At 37.5% G+C, this 14,850-nt stretch overlaps 2 protein-coding genes and 1 pseudogene across 3 annotated transcripts in view; all 3 read left to right on the forward strand.

Annotated features, from left to right (window-relative positions):
- LOC129422743 (uncharacterized) overlaps positions 1 to 2,686 on the forward strand; it is a 177,576-nt gene extending 174,890 nt beyond the window's left edge. Inside the window, exon 2 of the mRNA XM_073856589.1 lies at positions 1,061 to 2,686. Within this exon, the coding sequence (XP_073712690.1) occupies positions 1,061 to 2,160 (1,100 nt within the window). The 3' untranslated portion in view covers positions 2,161 to 2,686. The remainder of the gene's footprint in view (positions 1 to 1,060) is intronic.
- The window catches only part of LOC129422537 (uncharacterized), a 681,876-nt gene that overhangs the window by 199,450 nt on the left and 467,576 nt on the right, over positions 1 to 14,850 (forward strand). The window lies entirely within an intron of this gene.
- On the forward strand, positions 9,727 to 12,283 carry LOC141350781 (uncharacterized; annotated as a pseudogene).

Here is a 14,850-nt window from a genome sequence, read left to right on the forward strand (position 1 = left end):
GGCAGAACTTCAGGAAGACCTTGAAGGCCAGGTCAACATGTGGACATTGTGCATCTTTTTTAACTGTATTACTGAAATTAAGATTTGGATGTCTAATAATTTTCTGTCCTTAAATGGCTCTAAAACGGACATTATGCTCCTAGGCTCTCCTCATCAATTGCGAAGTGCTGAAACCCACCACACCGCTCATTTGGTCCAATCAGTGCAGGGCTGTGTAAAATCTGCCTGTCAATCACAGTTCCTGCACACGGCACAAATCCCCCCCTCACGCGTGTTACAATATCACATGTATCTGCCTACAGTTCACAAGGGTGTTGGATTGAACTTTCACTAACAAACTTCCAATTCCTTGGTTAAAAATCAGAGCTAGGAAACAAAGATAGAAAGCGACCGTGCCTGTTATAATACTATGATCAATATCGGACCGGCATTTGAAATGTGGAGGAATCTACGAGATTTTAAAAGGTTCAAGCTGGATGCAGAGCTTGCCACATTTCTTCTCGACAAGTAATAGTGCTTTGTCAACCATTGATTGTATTTCTGAGTGTTATGTAAGTAATGTAAATATGCTTGCTAAGTATGCGTTCACAATAATACTGGTGCACACGCACTGACGAGGACGAGCTCGAAGAGAAGTTCCTTGGTGGTAGTGGGGGAGGGGCATGAAAATTGTAAACATTTGAAATCAGCTCAATCCTCCAGAGTTGCAGACTGCAGGTTTAAGATCACCAAAATTATTCACAGATAATGCTGTTTTCACTAAAATATTGAGGTGCATAAGCTCAGATCAATGAGGCCTATAATTAATTAGTTAAAAACAGAAACAAGTCCTAACTGAAAGAAAACAAGCTGACAAAAGGATAGAATCCAATGTTTGGGGATTTTGGAAAGTGTTAAAGGGTTTTGAATACAGCACAAGAGTTAAACTACAAGAGTAGAAATTGACAATAGAAATGACATAATGCACTTCACATTAAAAATAACATGAATACATGACAATCTAAAATGTGTTTTGTCATTCTGGTTTATCAATATGAACTATTTACTGTTCTTATTTTAGATATGATGGAAGTGAAAGAGGAGAGTGAAGCTGAAGTGGATGAGAAACATCAGATTGTAAAAATAAACCATAATGTTTCACAGAAAGAAACTCTGAAGACAGAAGACATAAAGTGTGAAAATAGTTTCAGAGAAGATGAACGCCCTGCAGATCACAAGAGGACTCACAGTGAGGAGAAACCTTTCACATGTCAACAGTGTGGAAAGAGTTTTAGAACAAAAGATAACCTTAAAGCACACATGATGGTTCACACAGAAAAGAAAAGATACCCATGCCATCAGTGTGGAAAGAGTTTTACAACTGCAGGTAACCTTAAGATACACATGAGGTCTCACACTGGAGAGAAACCTTACGCTTGTCAACAATGTGGAAAGAGTTTCTCTATTGAAAGTAACCTTAAGAAACACACAAGGATTCACACAGGAGAGAAATTGTTCACATGCCATGAGTGTGAAAAGAGTTTCAGAACTAAATGTAGCCTTATAACACACATGAGAATTCACAAAGGAGAGAAACCTTACAGATGTCCTCAGTGTGGAAAGAGTTTCAGTAGTAAACAAGGACTTGAGATTCACATGACAGTTCACACTGGAGAGAAACCTTTCACATGCCATGAGTGTGAAAAATGTTTCAGATGTAAGAGTAGCCTTATAAGACACATGAGAATTCACAGAGGAGAGAAACCTCACGTGTGTTTTCAGTGTGAAAAGAGTTTCATAGATAAACGTGGACTTGAGATTCACATGAGAATTCACACTGGGGAGAAACCTTTCATATGTTTTCAGTGTGAAAAGAGTTTCACAAGTAAAGTTGCTCTTAAGACACACATGAAAGTTCACACTGGAGAAAAACCGTTCACATGTCTTCAGTGTGGAAAGAGTTTTACAGTGAAACGTAACCTTAATAGACACATGAGAATTCACACTGGAGACAAACCATACGTGTGTCATCAGTGTGGAAAGAGTTTTATAATGAAAGGTGACCTTAATAGACACGTGACAATTCACACCGAAGAGAAACCATACGTGTGTCATCAGTGTGGAAAGAGTTTCAGGACAAAAGCTACCCTTAAAATACATGCAAGATTTCACACTCAATAGAAACCATTCATGTGTCAACAGAACTGTTCCAGTTCCAATTTCACATCAAGTCAAGTTCACATAACATCTCAGGATGTGTTCTTGATCCGCTCATTTTATCAAGGATGCATCAGGAGGTAACTTGTGTGGACTTATGATAGACAAGTTTCTCAGAATGCATTTTGCGTCAACAACAGTGGAGCTTAAAACCGGCACAATATTTGAAATATTACTCTTTCTGCTTTGCCCTTCAGTGTCTGATGGTCAAACATGAAATATTCCTTTTGTATATACAGTCTTGTTCGGAATGATGGCGGTGCAATGTGACTAACCAGAGTAATCAAGGTTTTTGGTGTGTTTTTTATTGCTACGTGGCAAACAAGTTGCCGGTGGGTTCAGTGGATTCTCGGAGAACAAACGGGACCCGGCGTTCGTGATGTGCACGCTCTTGGGGCTGTGCAATTGGGCAATTAGTTGAAAGGGGTGTGTTCAAAAAAATAGCAGTGTCTACCTTTGACTGTACAAACTCAAAACTATTTTGTACAAACATTTTTTTTAGCAATCCTGTGAATCACTAAACTAATATTTAGTTGTATGACCACAGTTTTTTTAAAACTGCTTGACATCTGTGTGGCATGGAGTCAACAAACTTGTGGCACCTCTCAGCTGTTATTCCACTCCATGATTCTTTAACAACATTCCACAATTCATTCACATTTCTTGGTTTTGCTTCAGAAACAGCATTTTTGATATCACCCCACAAGTTCTCAATTGGATTAAGGTCTGGAGATTGGGCTGGCCACTCCATAACATTAATTTTGTTGGTTTGGAACCAAGACTTTGCCCGTTTACTAGTGTGTTTTGGGTCATTGTCTTGTTGAAACAACCATTTCAAGGGCATGTCACCTTCAGCATAGAGCAACATGACCTCTTCAAGTATTTTAACATATGCAAACTGATCCATGATCCCTGGTATGCGATAAATAGGCCCAACACCATAGTAGGAGAAACATGCCCATATCATGATGCTTGCACCTCCATGCTTCACTGTCTTCACTGTGTACTGTGGCTTCAATTCAGAGTTTGGGGGTCGTCTCACAAACTGCCTGTGGCCCTTGGACCCAAAAAGAACAATTTTACTCTCATCAGTCCACAAAATGTTCCTCAATTTCTCTTTAGGCCAGTTGATGTGTTCTTTGGCAAATTGTAACCTCTTCAGCACATGCCTTTTTTTTAACAGAGGGACTTTGCGGGGGATTCTTGAAAATAGATTAGCTTCACACAGACGTCTTCTAACTGTCACAGTACTTACAGGTAACTCCAGACTGTCTTTGATCATCCTGGAGGTGATCATTGGCTGAGCCTTTGCCATTCTGGTTATTCTTCTATCCATTTTGATGGTTGTCTTCCATTTTCTTCCACGTCTCTCTGGTTTTGCTCTCCATTTTAAGGCATTGGAGATCATTTTAGCTGAACAGCCTATCATTTTTTGCATCCTTTATAGGTTTTCCCCTCTCCAATCAACTTTTTAATCAAAGTACGCTGTTCTTCTGAACAATGTCTTGAACGACCCATTTTCCTCAGCTTTCAAATGCATGTTCAACAAGTGTTGGCTTCATCCTTAAAGGAACACGCCCACATTTTGGGAATTTAGCTTATTCACCGTATCCCCCATAGTTAGATAAGTCCATACATACCTCTCTCATCTCCGTGCGTGCTGTAACTCTGTCTGACGCAGCCCCCGCTAGCTTAGCTTAGCACAAAGACTGGAAATGCATGGCTCCAGCTAGTATACTGCTCCCAATAAGTGACAAAATAACGCGATCATTTTCCTATTTATGTGTTGTGATTTGTATAGTCAAACCGTGTACAAATAACAAGGTGATATGAGACACAGCGATCTTTTAACAGTATACATACTGAGAACTATATTCTCTGAAGACGAAGCACTGCCGCATGGGCGGAGTGATCTGCTCGCAGCACACGAGAAGCCCCTGGTGAGGAGCAGAGAATTCGGTCAGAGTTGTGCAAATCACTCCGCCCATGCGGCAGTGCTTCGTCTTCAGAGAATATAGTTCTCAGTATGTATACTGTTAAAAGATCGCTGTGTCTCATATCACCTTGTTATTTGTACACGGTTTGACTATACAAATCACAACACATAAATAGGAAAATGATCGCGTTATTTTGTCACTTATTGGGAGCAGTATACTAGCTGGAGCCATGCATTTCCAGTCTTTGTGCTAAGCTAAGCTAGCGGGGGCTGCGTCAGACAGAGTTACAGCACGCACGGAGATGAGAGAGGTATGTATGGACTTATCTAACTATGGGGGATACGGTGAATAAGCTAAATTCCCAAAATGTGGGCGTGTTCCTTTAAATAGGGGCCACCTGATTCACACCTGTTTCTTCACAAAATTGATGACCTCAGTGATTGAATGCCACACTGCTATTTTTTTGAACACACCCCTTTCAACTAATTCAACTAATTGCACAATTGCACAGCCTTAAGAGCGTGCATATCATGAATGCTGGGTCTCATTTGTTTTCTGACAATCTACTGAACCTACTGGTAACTTGTTTGCCACGTAGCAATAAAAAATACTAAAAACCTTGATTATTCTGGTTAGTCGCATTGTACTGCTATTATTTTGAACAAGACTGTATGTAATTGGCATTTTTTTGTCCCCTCAGTTTTTGTCTCTTTATTATTCATATGAGGTCTGTTATTTGTTGTTATTGTTTTAACTGATGTTAAAGTTAAGTTTCATTACTTAAATCACATATATTTTCTTTAGAATCTTAACACTGAATCACTGCCTTTGTACTTTAACTAGTTTTTTTTTCCTTGTTTACTTTGTTGTACAAAACAAATTTTACTTTTATAATAAATGGTTGTGTTTAATATCATATTTCATTTTGTAATAAGCTAATCAGCTTATGCACGTGTTGCCCGAAACACACATTCAGTCTATCACAAATCACCTGTAAATGTGTGTACTGTAAGTGAATCACCCTTATATCCCACCCTGTACACACACGCGCACATTTTAAATCATAAATAGTGCTGATAATCTCACAAAAATCTAACCACAACTGGCATCCAATTATTCGTTCGTGAGCTATATCATAGCCCAACCAATAAACACAAGCCATTGGTGTAATCTTCCAGCATTATAATCATGCAGCATTAAAGGGACACAAGGCAGCATTTTTATGTTTATAAATCATCTTCGTAAGTCGGTATATGGTTAAATGACTCATTACAGGACGAATTAAGACTCTCGCCCGCCCCTACTGCCTGTAGGAAGAATACCTCACTTGCAAGTTCGCTGTATCCGACTCGCCGTCCTTTGGTCTCGCATAGTCTTAGAAACTGCGAGCAGCAGGATCACTTTACGGCAAACAACACAGAGGCAGGCGAACGAAACAGCGAAAACCCTTGACAGAAGATTCCAAGAAGGTTCCTCTGCTCAGATGGGTTGACAGCTGATAAGCTGGGTTGCGAGGGGGGAGGGACAACAGTTCGTTTTTACGACAGTGTGTTTGAAAGCATTTACTCCCAGACACTAGGGGGAGCTCGTAGAGAAATAATACTCCGACTTGCCTGGTGTCCCTTTAAACACTAGGGGTGTAACGATACACCAATGGCACGGTTTAGATCGGTTTACGGTTTTGGAGCCTCGGTTCGGTTTGCTGTGGGGTTATGGTTCATATCCTGTCAAAGACAGCACACCACACACAAACAGATTTTCAACCAGAGTCTGTAAACACTAGCAAAATCCTGCGAGACTTCAGAATAAGCATGGCGGACGATATGCAGGAAGAAATTTCAATGATAGTGTTTGGAATGATTATAGATAGATAGTGCAAATAGTATCAATATGTTGCATAACTACAGTACTGTAATTCAGGTAACAGCTGAAAAAAGTTTTAATCAAAAACACTAATCTAAATCTCGAAGATCGGATCAAATCAAATCAAATTGAATAATGATAATCAATTCAAGATCTTGAGAATTGGAATCAAATTGATCCTTTGAATTTGAATCGAAACCCAGCCCTATTACTAACAATATCTATACTGTTTTCAACTACTTGTAAATTATGAGAAAATTGCTGCCCTAAACAGGGACACAGGGCAGTGCAGTCGCCTGTAAATTATGTTAATATCCACGTTACCCTTTGTCACCGCCTTTACTGACGTAAAAACCACATGACAACAGTGTCGTGGACAAATGCGGAAGTAATAGCGTCTGTCGGGCCACTCGCTTTTTTTATGTTAAGTTTGTTCATCTGAACACTTAATTCTGTGCTGTGTTAACAAACCATCGTATTGGACTAATACTGTAACATCTATGACTAACAATTGCATTTTGAACATTACATGAAACCTTACATAATGAAAAAAAAACGATGTCAACATTTACAAAACTGGATTACTTTACCTCATGTGTAACATGATTTCTCGTTCCCGTCTGATTGATGGGCATCAGCGTTTGAGTTAAAGACAACAAATCCCATCAGTCCATGCTGCTTCAGAGCATCATTAATCTACGTCATTGTTACTGATTTGATCTGGCGCCATCTAGCGGCGCGGATTATACAAATGGCATCTTTAAGTACAAAGTCATAGTCGCACAATAACTACTTATTTCATAAATGTAAGTGCAGACCCTCACCCAAAAAGCAGGCTAAGCCCAGGGGTCTGCAACACTACCCCCACTACTGCGTTTAATAGATCTCTCGTGACTATGGAGTTTTTTGATCACAAAAGAATGTGAGAGATTTTGTGACAGACAGAGAAACTTTCTATTTAGTCATGCATGTATCCACTTATAAATGTATAAGGGACATGTCTGAATTCCTTAAGTCCTTTTAGGACTCTTATCAGGATGAGGTTGCGAAACTAGACGTTTCCAGCATACCTCTAAGTTTGTGGCAGGCATTGTCTTTTCATTTACAAAGGATCATCTGCATCAAGCTGTTTTTTCTTTCATCAATTCTTTCAGCCAAAATCAACTGAAGCCTTATCAAACTTTATCAGGACACTTTTTTAATGGGCAAGACATGCAAGTATCATACTTAGTTTTATTCACTGATGCATCACGCATCATTATTCACTTTTAACTAAGATGCATTCGCATTAAGTAACTGATGCGGTTCGTTTTAGGCTTTGACCTGCTGAATTACAAATACTGCCATAACTTCATGCTTTATTCTTTTCAACCTTTACCTTCTTTCGATGCTGAACTGTATGTATGTGTGCGTGTTTCTAGTTTAGAGTAGTATGTGTTTAGTTAGTCAATAAAGTCTGAGTTGTATCACACATGATGTTGTTTGTTCATGCTCATAATCTGGAGTCACTAATCATTAAAGGTATTGCTACCTGCTCTTTAAGCTGTTGGATCCTTTTTAGGATATTCATCTCCTAAGCCAAGAGAGCTATATCCTTATATAGTCTAAAGTGTCTTACTAAACATTCGCTGAACGAGTGTTGGCCAGACACCCAAGACCTTAATTTGACCCACATACTTATAATTGATTACAATCTATTGTAAGTACTTAACTTTTGAGCTTATGTTTGTTTGCCTTAATTGGGATGGTGGAGAATGTTTTTAAAATATTCATAATTAATATAATTAATTACCATAAGCCCCTCCTTTAGAATCGCTACATGGCATTCTCCTATAAATTGTTAGAAATTTGATATGATTTTTGTCAATGATTTTTTCCATCCAGGAATTTAGATAATATATGCCTTTTTTAAACCATTCTTTAAAACATTTTAATTTTTAATGCAGGAAAACCCTGCTGCAATAATCAGACGATGTCTGCATAATTTTACTTTGACATGCAATAATAACTTTTATTTAAAACATTTAATTCCCGATTTAAATTAAATGAAAATCGCATCAAAATACTCTTAATTTATTTAAAAAATTTAAAATCTCCCAGGTCCAAACATAGATTCAGATCTGTAATTAATGCGTGAGAAAACAAGTGAATCATTACACCCCTATAACATGAAAGTCAATCTTAACACGAGGGTCAAAGTTAGAAATAAACCCATTATCTGTTATAAATACAACTAAACAAGTCTAAAACAGATGGTGAATGTTTTACTGACATTAAATGTTCACACCCATAGAGTGAAAGTGATTGAGATCTTCAGTGAAGCTCCTCCTACAACAATCCACCAATAAATGCTGGAGACAAACACACAGAGAAATCACTCCATGTGTGACAACTGAAATCTTCATGACATAATGTTGATGCTGGTGAAAGAGGAGCTTGAGAAGATGACAGATCCACAACCATGCAGAATAAAGGATGAAGATACTGAGGAACAAATAGGTTGGTGGCTATCTTTCAATCTTTATTATTGATGGTTGAGGAATAATCATAAAACATTGAGAAACATGAGGGGGAAATAAACTAAAATCCATGAGATGATAACTTTCTGCATCAGTAGAATTAGATTGAAACAGGTAAAGAGTTTTATCCAAAGCAACCTTCAGTGGATTGAATGACTGTGATCTCCATGCAATGCTCTACTACAGTTAAACCTCATGTTGTGTTCACGTCATTACAGAGAGAATTTTCTCTTACCCAAAAATCCTTGGCTCAAGACGATTCGATTGCACCTCATGACGTCATTTTCCGTCATTAAATTTTTCCACCATTTTGAATTATTCGTAAAACGTACTTTTGCGAACTTGTCCTAGAGCTTTTCCCCGATTGCCACGAAAATTGCTGTGTACCATCTAGAGACACTCGCGGCAAAAAGTTATTAAAAAAATTTCGATAAACCAATTCATTGTCGTATAGCGCGTCAACAAATTTAACGTAGAGCGCAAAAAAAAACAGGTTTATGGTCAGACGAATGTTGTACATGCTTATAACTTTGGCTGCGATCAACGTATTTTCACGGGACTGAGTTGATGAGTCCAACGATACCAAACATGCCAAAATTCGCCTTATGGGTAACCCTGCGCATCAAAAAAAGTTAAGGTAAATTAAAGTAACCTTAATGTGAAAGCACAATGGCCATCTGCCTTCAAGTGTTTATTACACAAGACGGTTTTAGATACAGTTTCATGAGTTTAATGAAATTAAGATTTTACACATTTGTTGCTTTTTCATTCGCAACAGGATTTTGTGATTTGATCATATTTGCTTGTGTTTAGCACAAAGTTCATAACTGATAATAAACCCATATATTATACACAAATTTACAGATTCATAGTACATTTATTTCATGCTTTAACAGTTGACTTCAACAGAAACATTTTCAGCGTTTTAGCTAACAGTAATGATATTCATCACCTGATAAATTGCTATTAAAAGTCCTGCATAACTACAGTTAAAGTTTGATTCTAAGTTTTTTGCACCTCCCAACATTTTTTAGCACCAGCCGCCACTGAAAACACCAGAAGTGTTATAGGGTTTTGAACACAGCACAAAAGCAGAAGTTGACAATAGAAATGTACTTCACATTAAAAATAACATGGATACACGACATCTCAAATGTGTTTTGTTACTCTGATTTATCAGTATGAACTATTTACTGTCTTCATTTTAGATATGATGGAAGTGAAAGAGGAGAGTCAAGCTGAAGTGGATGAGAAACATCAGATTGTAAAAATAAACCATAATGTTTCACAGAAAGAAACTCTGAAGACAGAAGACATAAAGTGTGAAAATAGTTTCAGAGAAGATGAACGCCCTGAAGATCACAAGAGGACTCACAGTGAGGAGAAACCTTTCACATGTCAACAGTGTGGAAAGAGTTTCAGAAGAAAAGGTCACCTTAAAGCACACATGATGATTCACACCGAAAACAAAAGACACGTGTGCCACCATTGTGAAAAGAGTTTTGTAACTGCAGGTGAACTTAAGATACACACAAGGATTCACACTGGAGAGAAACCTTACACATGTCAACAATGTGGAAAGAGTTTCACCTCTCAATCAAGCCTTAACCGGCACAGGAAAACTCACAGTGGGCAAAAGCCACACGCGTGCCAACATTGTGACAAGAGTTTCCCAGATACAAGTAAACTTAAGATACACATTAGAGTTCACACTGGAGAGAAACCATTCACGTGTCATCTGTGTGGAAAGAGTTTTATAAAAAAAATGTTACCTTAATGAACACCTAAGTAGTCACACTGGAGAGAAACCATACGTGTGTCAACAGTGTGGAAAGAGTTTCAGGACAAAAACAAACCATAATGTACATTTGATCACTCACACTAAAGAGAAACCGTTCACATGCCGTGAGTGTAAAAAGAGTTTCAAAAATAAATGTAACCTTTTAACACACGTGAGAAGTCACACTGGAGAGAAACCTTACGTATGTCTTCAGTGTGGAAAGGGTTTCACCAGTGACTTCAATCTTAAGAGACACATGACAATTCACACCGCAGAAAAACCGTTCCCATGTCAACAGTGTGGAAAGAGTTTTAGAATAAGAGCTGACCTTAATGTACACATAAGAATTCACACCGGAGAGAAACCATACGTGTGTGATCAGTGTGGAAAAAGTTTCAGGACGAAACCAAAACTTACTGTACATTTGAGCACTCAACACTGAAGAGAAACCGTTCACATGTCATGAGTGTAAACAGAGTTTCAAAACAAAAGCTACCCTTAAAAGACACATGAGAATCCACACTTGATAAAAATCATTCATGTGTCAACAGTGTGGATATGGCAACAAAGTTTATAAATCAGCTGAGGTCTTATTAATAAAACTGTCTGGAGTATCCTTACTAAAAGTCTACAAGCGCACAAAAGCCAAAAATGGCATACGGCAAAAAATATATATAATTATATGTGTTCTTGTCTGTTCTTGTGAAACGTCATCAGTCGCGGCCCAAGTACTGTTCCAATTCCAAGTTCACATCAAGTCAAGTTCACATAACATCTCAGGATGTGTTCTTGATCCACTCATTTTTGGGCGACACAGTGCCTCACAGCAAGAAGGTCCCCGGTTCGAGCCCCGGCTAGGGCAGGTGGCCTTTCTGTGTGGAGTTTCTGCATGTTCTCAGTGTCAGCGTGGGTTTACTCCGGGTACTCCGGTTTCCTCCCACAGGCCAAAAACGTGCAAGTTAGGCAAATTGGAGATACCAAATTGTCCCTCCCCCCAACCTGTGTATGGATCAACTTGTCTGAGGGTGTTTTCACATATAGTTCATTTTAAAAGAACCAAACCCAGTTCAATTAAAGTGAACCAGAAAAGGAACTAGCTGAATGTGACCTCAGTCCTTTTGGTGTTCACAATATAGTGGACTCAAAAGAGGACCCAGTTCTTTTTTTGGTCCTCTTCAGAACTGAAGTGATCTCAGACCCTTTCTTGTTCACGTCACAACTTCACAAGAACTCAGATCCCACCTTTCTGTGCAGCAGTTGATTTTGATACAATGTCCAAATGACACGCAAAGCGGACCGGGACCTCATTGATTTCACATATCAAAAAGAAATCGAACCACAAAAGAACCCAAAAGCGAACCGTACTCAGACCACCTCCTGACGTGGTCTGAGTTCGGTTCACTTCTGGGTCCTTTTAAGGGGGTCTGAGATCACTTGGTTTATTCACATATACACCCTGAACTGATCTGAGAGCGTTTGGAGGGCTCAAACGAACTAGGTGTGAATAAAACTTGTGTATGCATTAACTGGTTCTCGCCATGAATATAGCCGTAGATGCTGGAATGGCTTTAAGAAGTAAAGGAAGAAGAAGAAGATCCGCTCATTTTATTGAGGATGCATCAGGAGGTGTATTGTGTGGACTTACGACAGCCAAGTTTCACAGAATGCATTTCACGTCAACGACAACGGAGCTTAAAACCGGCACAATATACGAAATATTACTCTATTTGTGTCATAAAATGTAGCCGTTTAGTTGATGAGTATAGATGAATAAACTTCAAATCTGTGGTCAGTTTCCTCTGTCAGTGCAATGTACACCGCCAAGGGCAGCCTAAAAGTATCTGATGGTCAAACATTAAATTTTCTCTTTGGATATATCTAACCGGCATTTTTTGGTCTTATCAATTTATTTCTGTTTATTATTCATATGAAGTCTGTTATTTGTTATTATCATTTTAACTGATGTTAAAGTTAAGTTTCATAACTTAAATCACTAAATTTTCTATAATCTTAACACTGTAGTAAATCACTGCCTTTGTGCATTTTTACAAGATTTGTTTCTTGTGTTTCCTTCATATTGTACAAAAGTTTTGTACTTTTATAATGTAGGTTGTGTTTTATATCATATTTCATTTTGTAGTAAATACATTAATCAGTGTACTTGTTACCACATATTTGTATTTTCTAAACGAAAACAAGCAAGGTTTTTGCATTTTATATAATTTGTTTTATCGCAAAAATACATTAAAATAACCCAAGGCTGCACGTATTGGTGAGACCGAATGACGACCTCAAGTATGTAGCCTACTCTGCTGTTCATTTGCTATTTAAAGGTGCAGTGTGTAAATTTTAGCAGCATCTAGTGGTGAGGTTGCGAATTGCAACCAATGGCTCAGTCCCCTGCTTACCCCTTGCTTTTGAAATGCAGAGAGAAGCTACGGTAGCCACCACCAGAAAAAACGTCATCGTCGGAGACAACTTAGTTAAAAAGTTTGTCCGTTAAGGCTTTCTGTAGAAACATGGCGGCACAAAATGGCGACTTCCACGTAAGGGGAGCCTATGTGTATGTAGATAAAAACGTCTCATTCTAAGGTAATAAAAACATAACTGTACATTATAAAAAGGTATTTATACACCCCTGATAATATAGTTTTGTATATAATTTTGCATTTCTGTCAAGAGATCCTTCTAAAAATTACACATTGCACCCTGAACATAACATAACCATTAAATGATAAATACGCACAGTAATTAAGGAAAATATTTTGTTATTTACACTGTGTTCTGCAGTTATCTAATGCAGTGGTTCTCAAACTTTTTCAGCACGCGACCCCCCAAAGAAAATTTATGACAAAAACCAGTTCTAAAACTAAAAATTTTAATTAAACAAAACATATTAAATCATACAATTGATTGACAGATAAATACATTTTACACATATTACCACAGTAGTTACTCGCTCATCCGTCTTTAGATACAACAATTAATCAAAAGCTTCTCCCTTACATTGCATTCAATGTGTCAAATTGATAGGAAATCATTCAAATATATTTTTGTTTAGTCATATTTAATTTACTAAATGAAGAAAGAGATTAAAGAATATGCTAAAATCATGTGCAGTGTAACGCACTTCTCGTGCGGCATTATTACCATCTTTGTTGTGAATTATATAAAATGAGTTAAGCTTTTTCAACTCGCATGAGTTTACATGGCTGCTGCCTTCAGAAAATGTTGAAATATTTAAATATTTTCTTCTATTATAGAGGTTATTTTTACTCCTAAATTCAGAGGCCAAGTTTTTGTCATATATATATATATATATATGTTTTGTACTAGTCTATTATACGGGATAATTTTGTGTTTTTTATTTCCCTGCACGTCTGTGCTTCACACTCCAGTACAGCAGGAGGCGGTAGTGCACCATAAGTTGGTTTGCCAACCGCCATAAAACTCCAGAAGAAGAAGATTCGAATCAAAAGACTCGTAATGTTTTGAAGCCTCACGAATCAGTGTTTAAAGCGATCACCACTAGAGCCTGATGTTTTCAGTCACGTTTAAAATAATCCGTCTTCGATTATTTTATTGGTTTGTCAACAGAAGACAGGATTTCTTAATACGCTAACCGTTAGCAGTGAGATGAAGTTGAAAATCTGACCCGGACTCACTGTTGTCTCTGGAGCAGGGATCATTGTCCGGACAGCGTCATAAACATCTCCTGACTCATACAGTTGTGTACTTTGAGGTAATTTCACAGTCCACACGTATAATACGAATATTTTTAAATGTTTTTACACATGTATTATGAACTAGTTTACTGTGGAGATCGAGGACTAAAAACAGAAGATGTGCGCTATTCAGACAACTTTAAAATTACCTGAGGACTGCATCTGTATTTATCACTTCTTATTTTAGTTCTTATTTACCTTTTATATGTAATAACATTATTGGAGAGTGGGGTACAAGCTAAGGCTTTTTGATTGGGCTCTATCATTCAAAAATATTTGAGTTAGATTAATCATTTTACGCACAAATCTCTGCTACAAATGAACACTTAGGGTGTGTTTAAGTCTCTTCATGGTCCTGCATTAAAATACTAGATATACTGTAATTTACTGTAAATGTAGATTTATTTCTGCAGTCAAGTCACCAGCATGCAAAATGTTCTTAATCTTGATTTTCTGAAAGTGATGGATGGTCCAAATTGTTATGCACATGCTATTTTTTTTAAATAAAGTCAGTAAGTTTACAAATTGTATTTTAATCTGAATAGTTATATGACAGTGTGCATGTTATTCTATTTAAATACATAATTTGACATATTTAAAATGTCAAAAGATACTTTAGTACTTTTACAAATATGCAAATTATGTTTTTCCAAATTATTATGCAAAATATGATCCACAAAACTGATATCTGTCAAATGTGCTGCATGGAGAGATAATAAAAAAGTTACATTATAATATATGACATTTTTTTTCCCACATATTGTACAATTACACCAAAAGTGACAGGAGTGCAAACGTTACCTCAGTTGTCTGTTGACAAATAAAGCTGA

This window comes from Misgurnus anguillicaudatus, chromosome 19 (genome assembly GCF_027580225.2).
Source record: "Misgurnus anguillicaudatus chromosome 19, ASM2758022v2, whole genome shotgun sequence".
In the NCBI taxonomy this organism is placed as follows: Eukaryota; Metazoa; Chordata; class Actinopteri; order Cypriniformes; family Cobitidae; genus Misgurnus; species Misgurnus anguillicaudatus.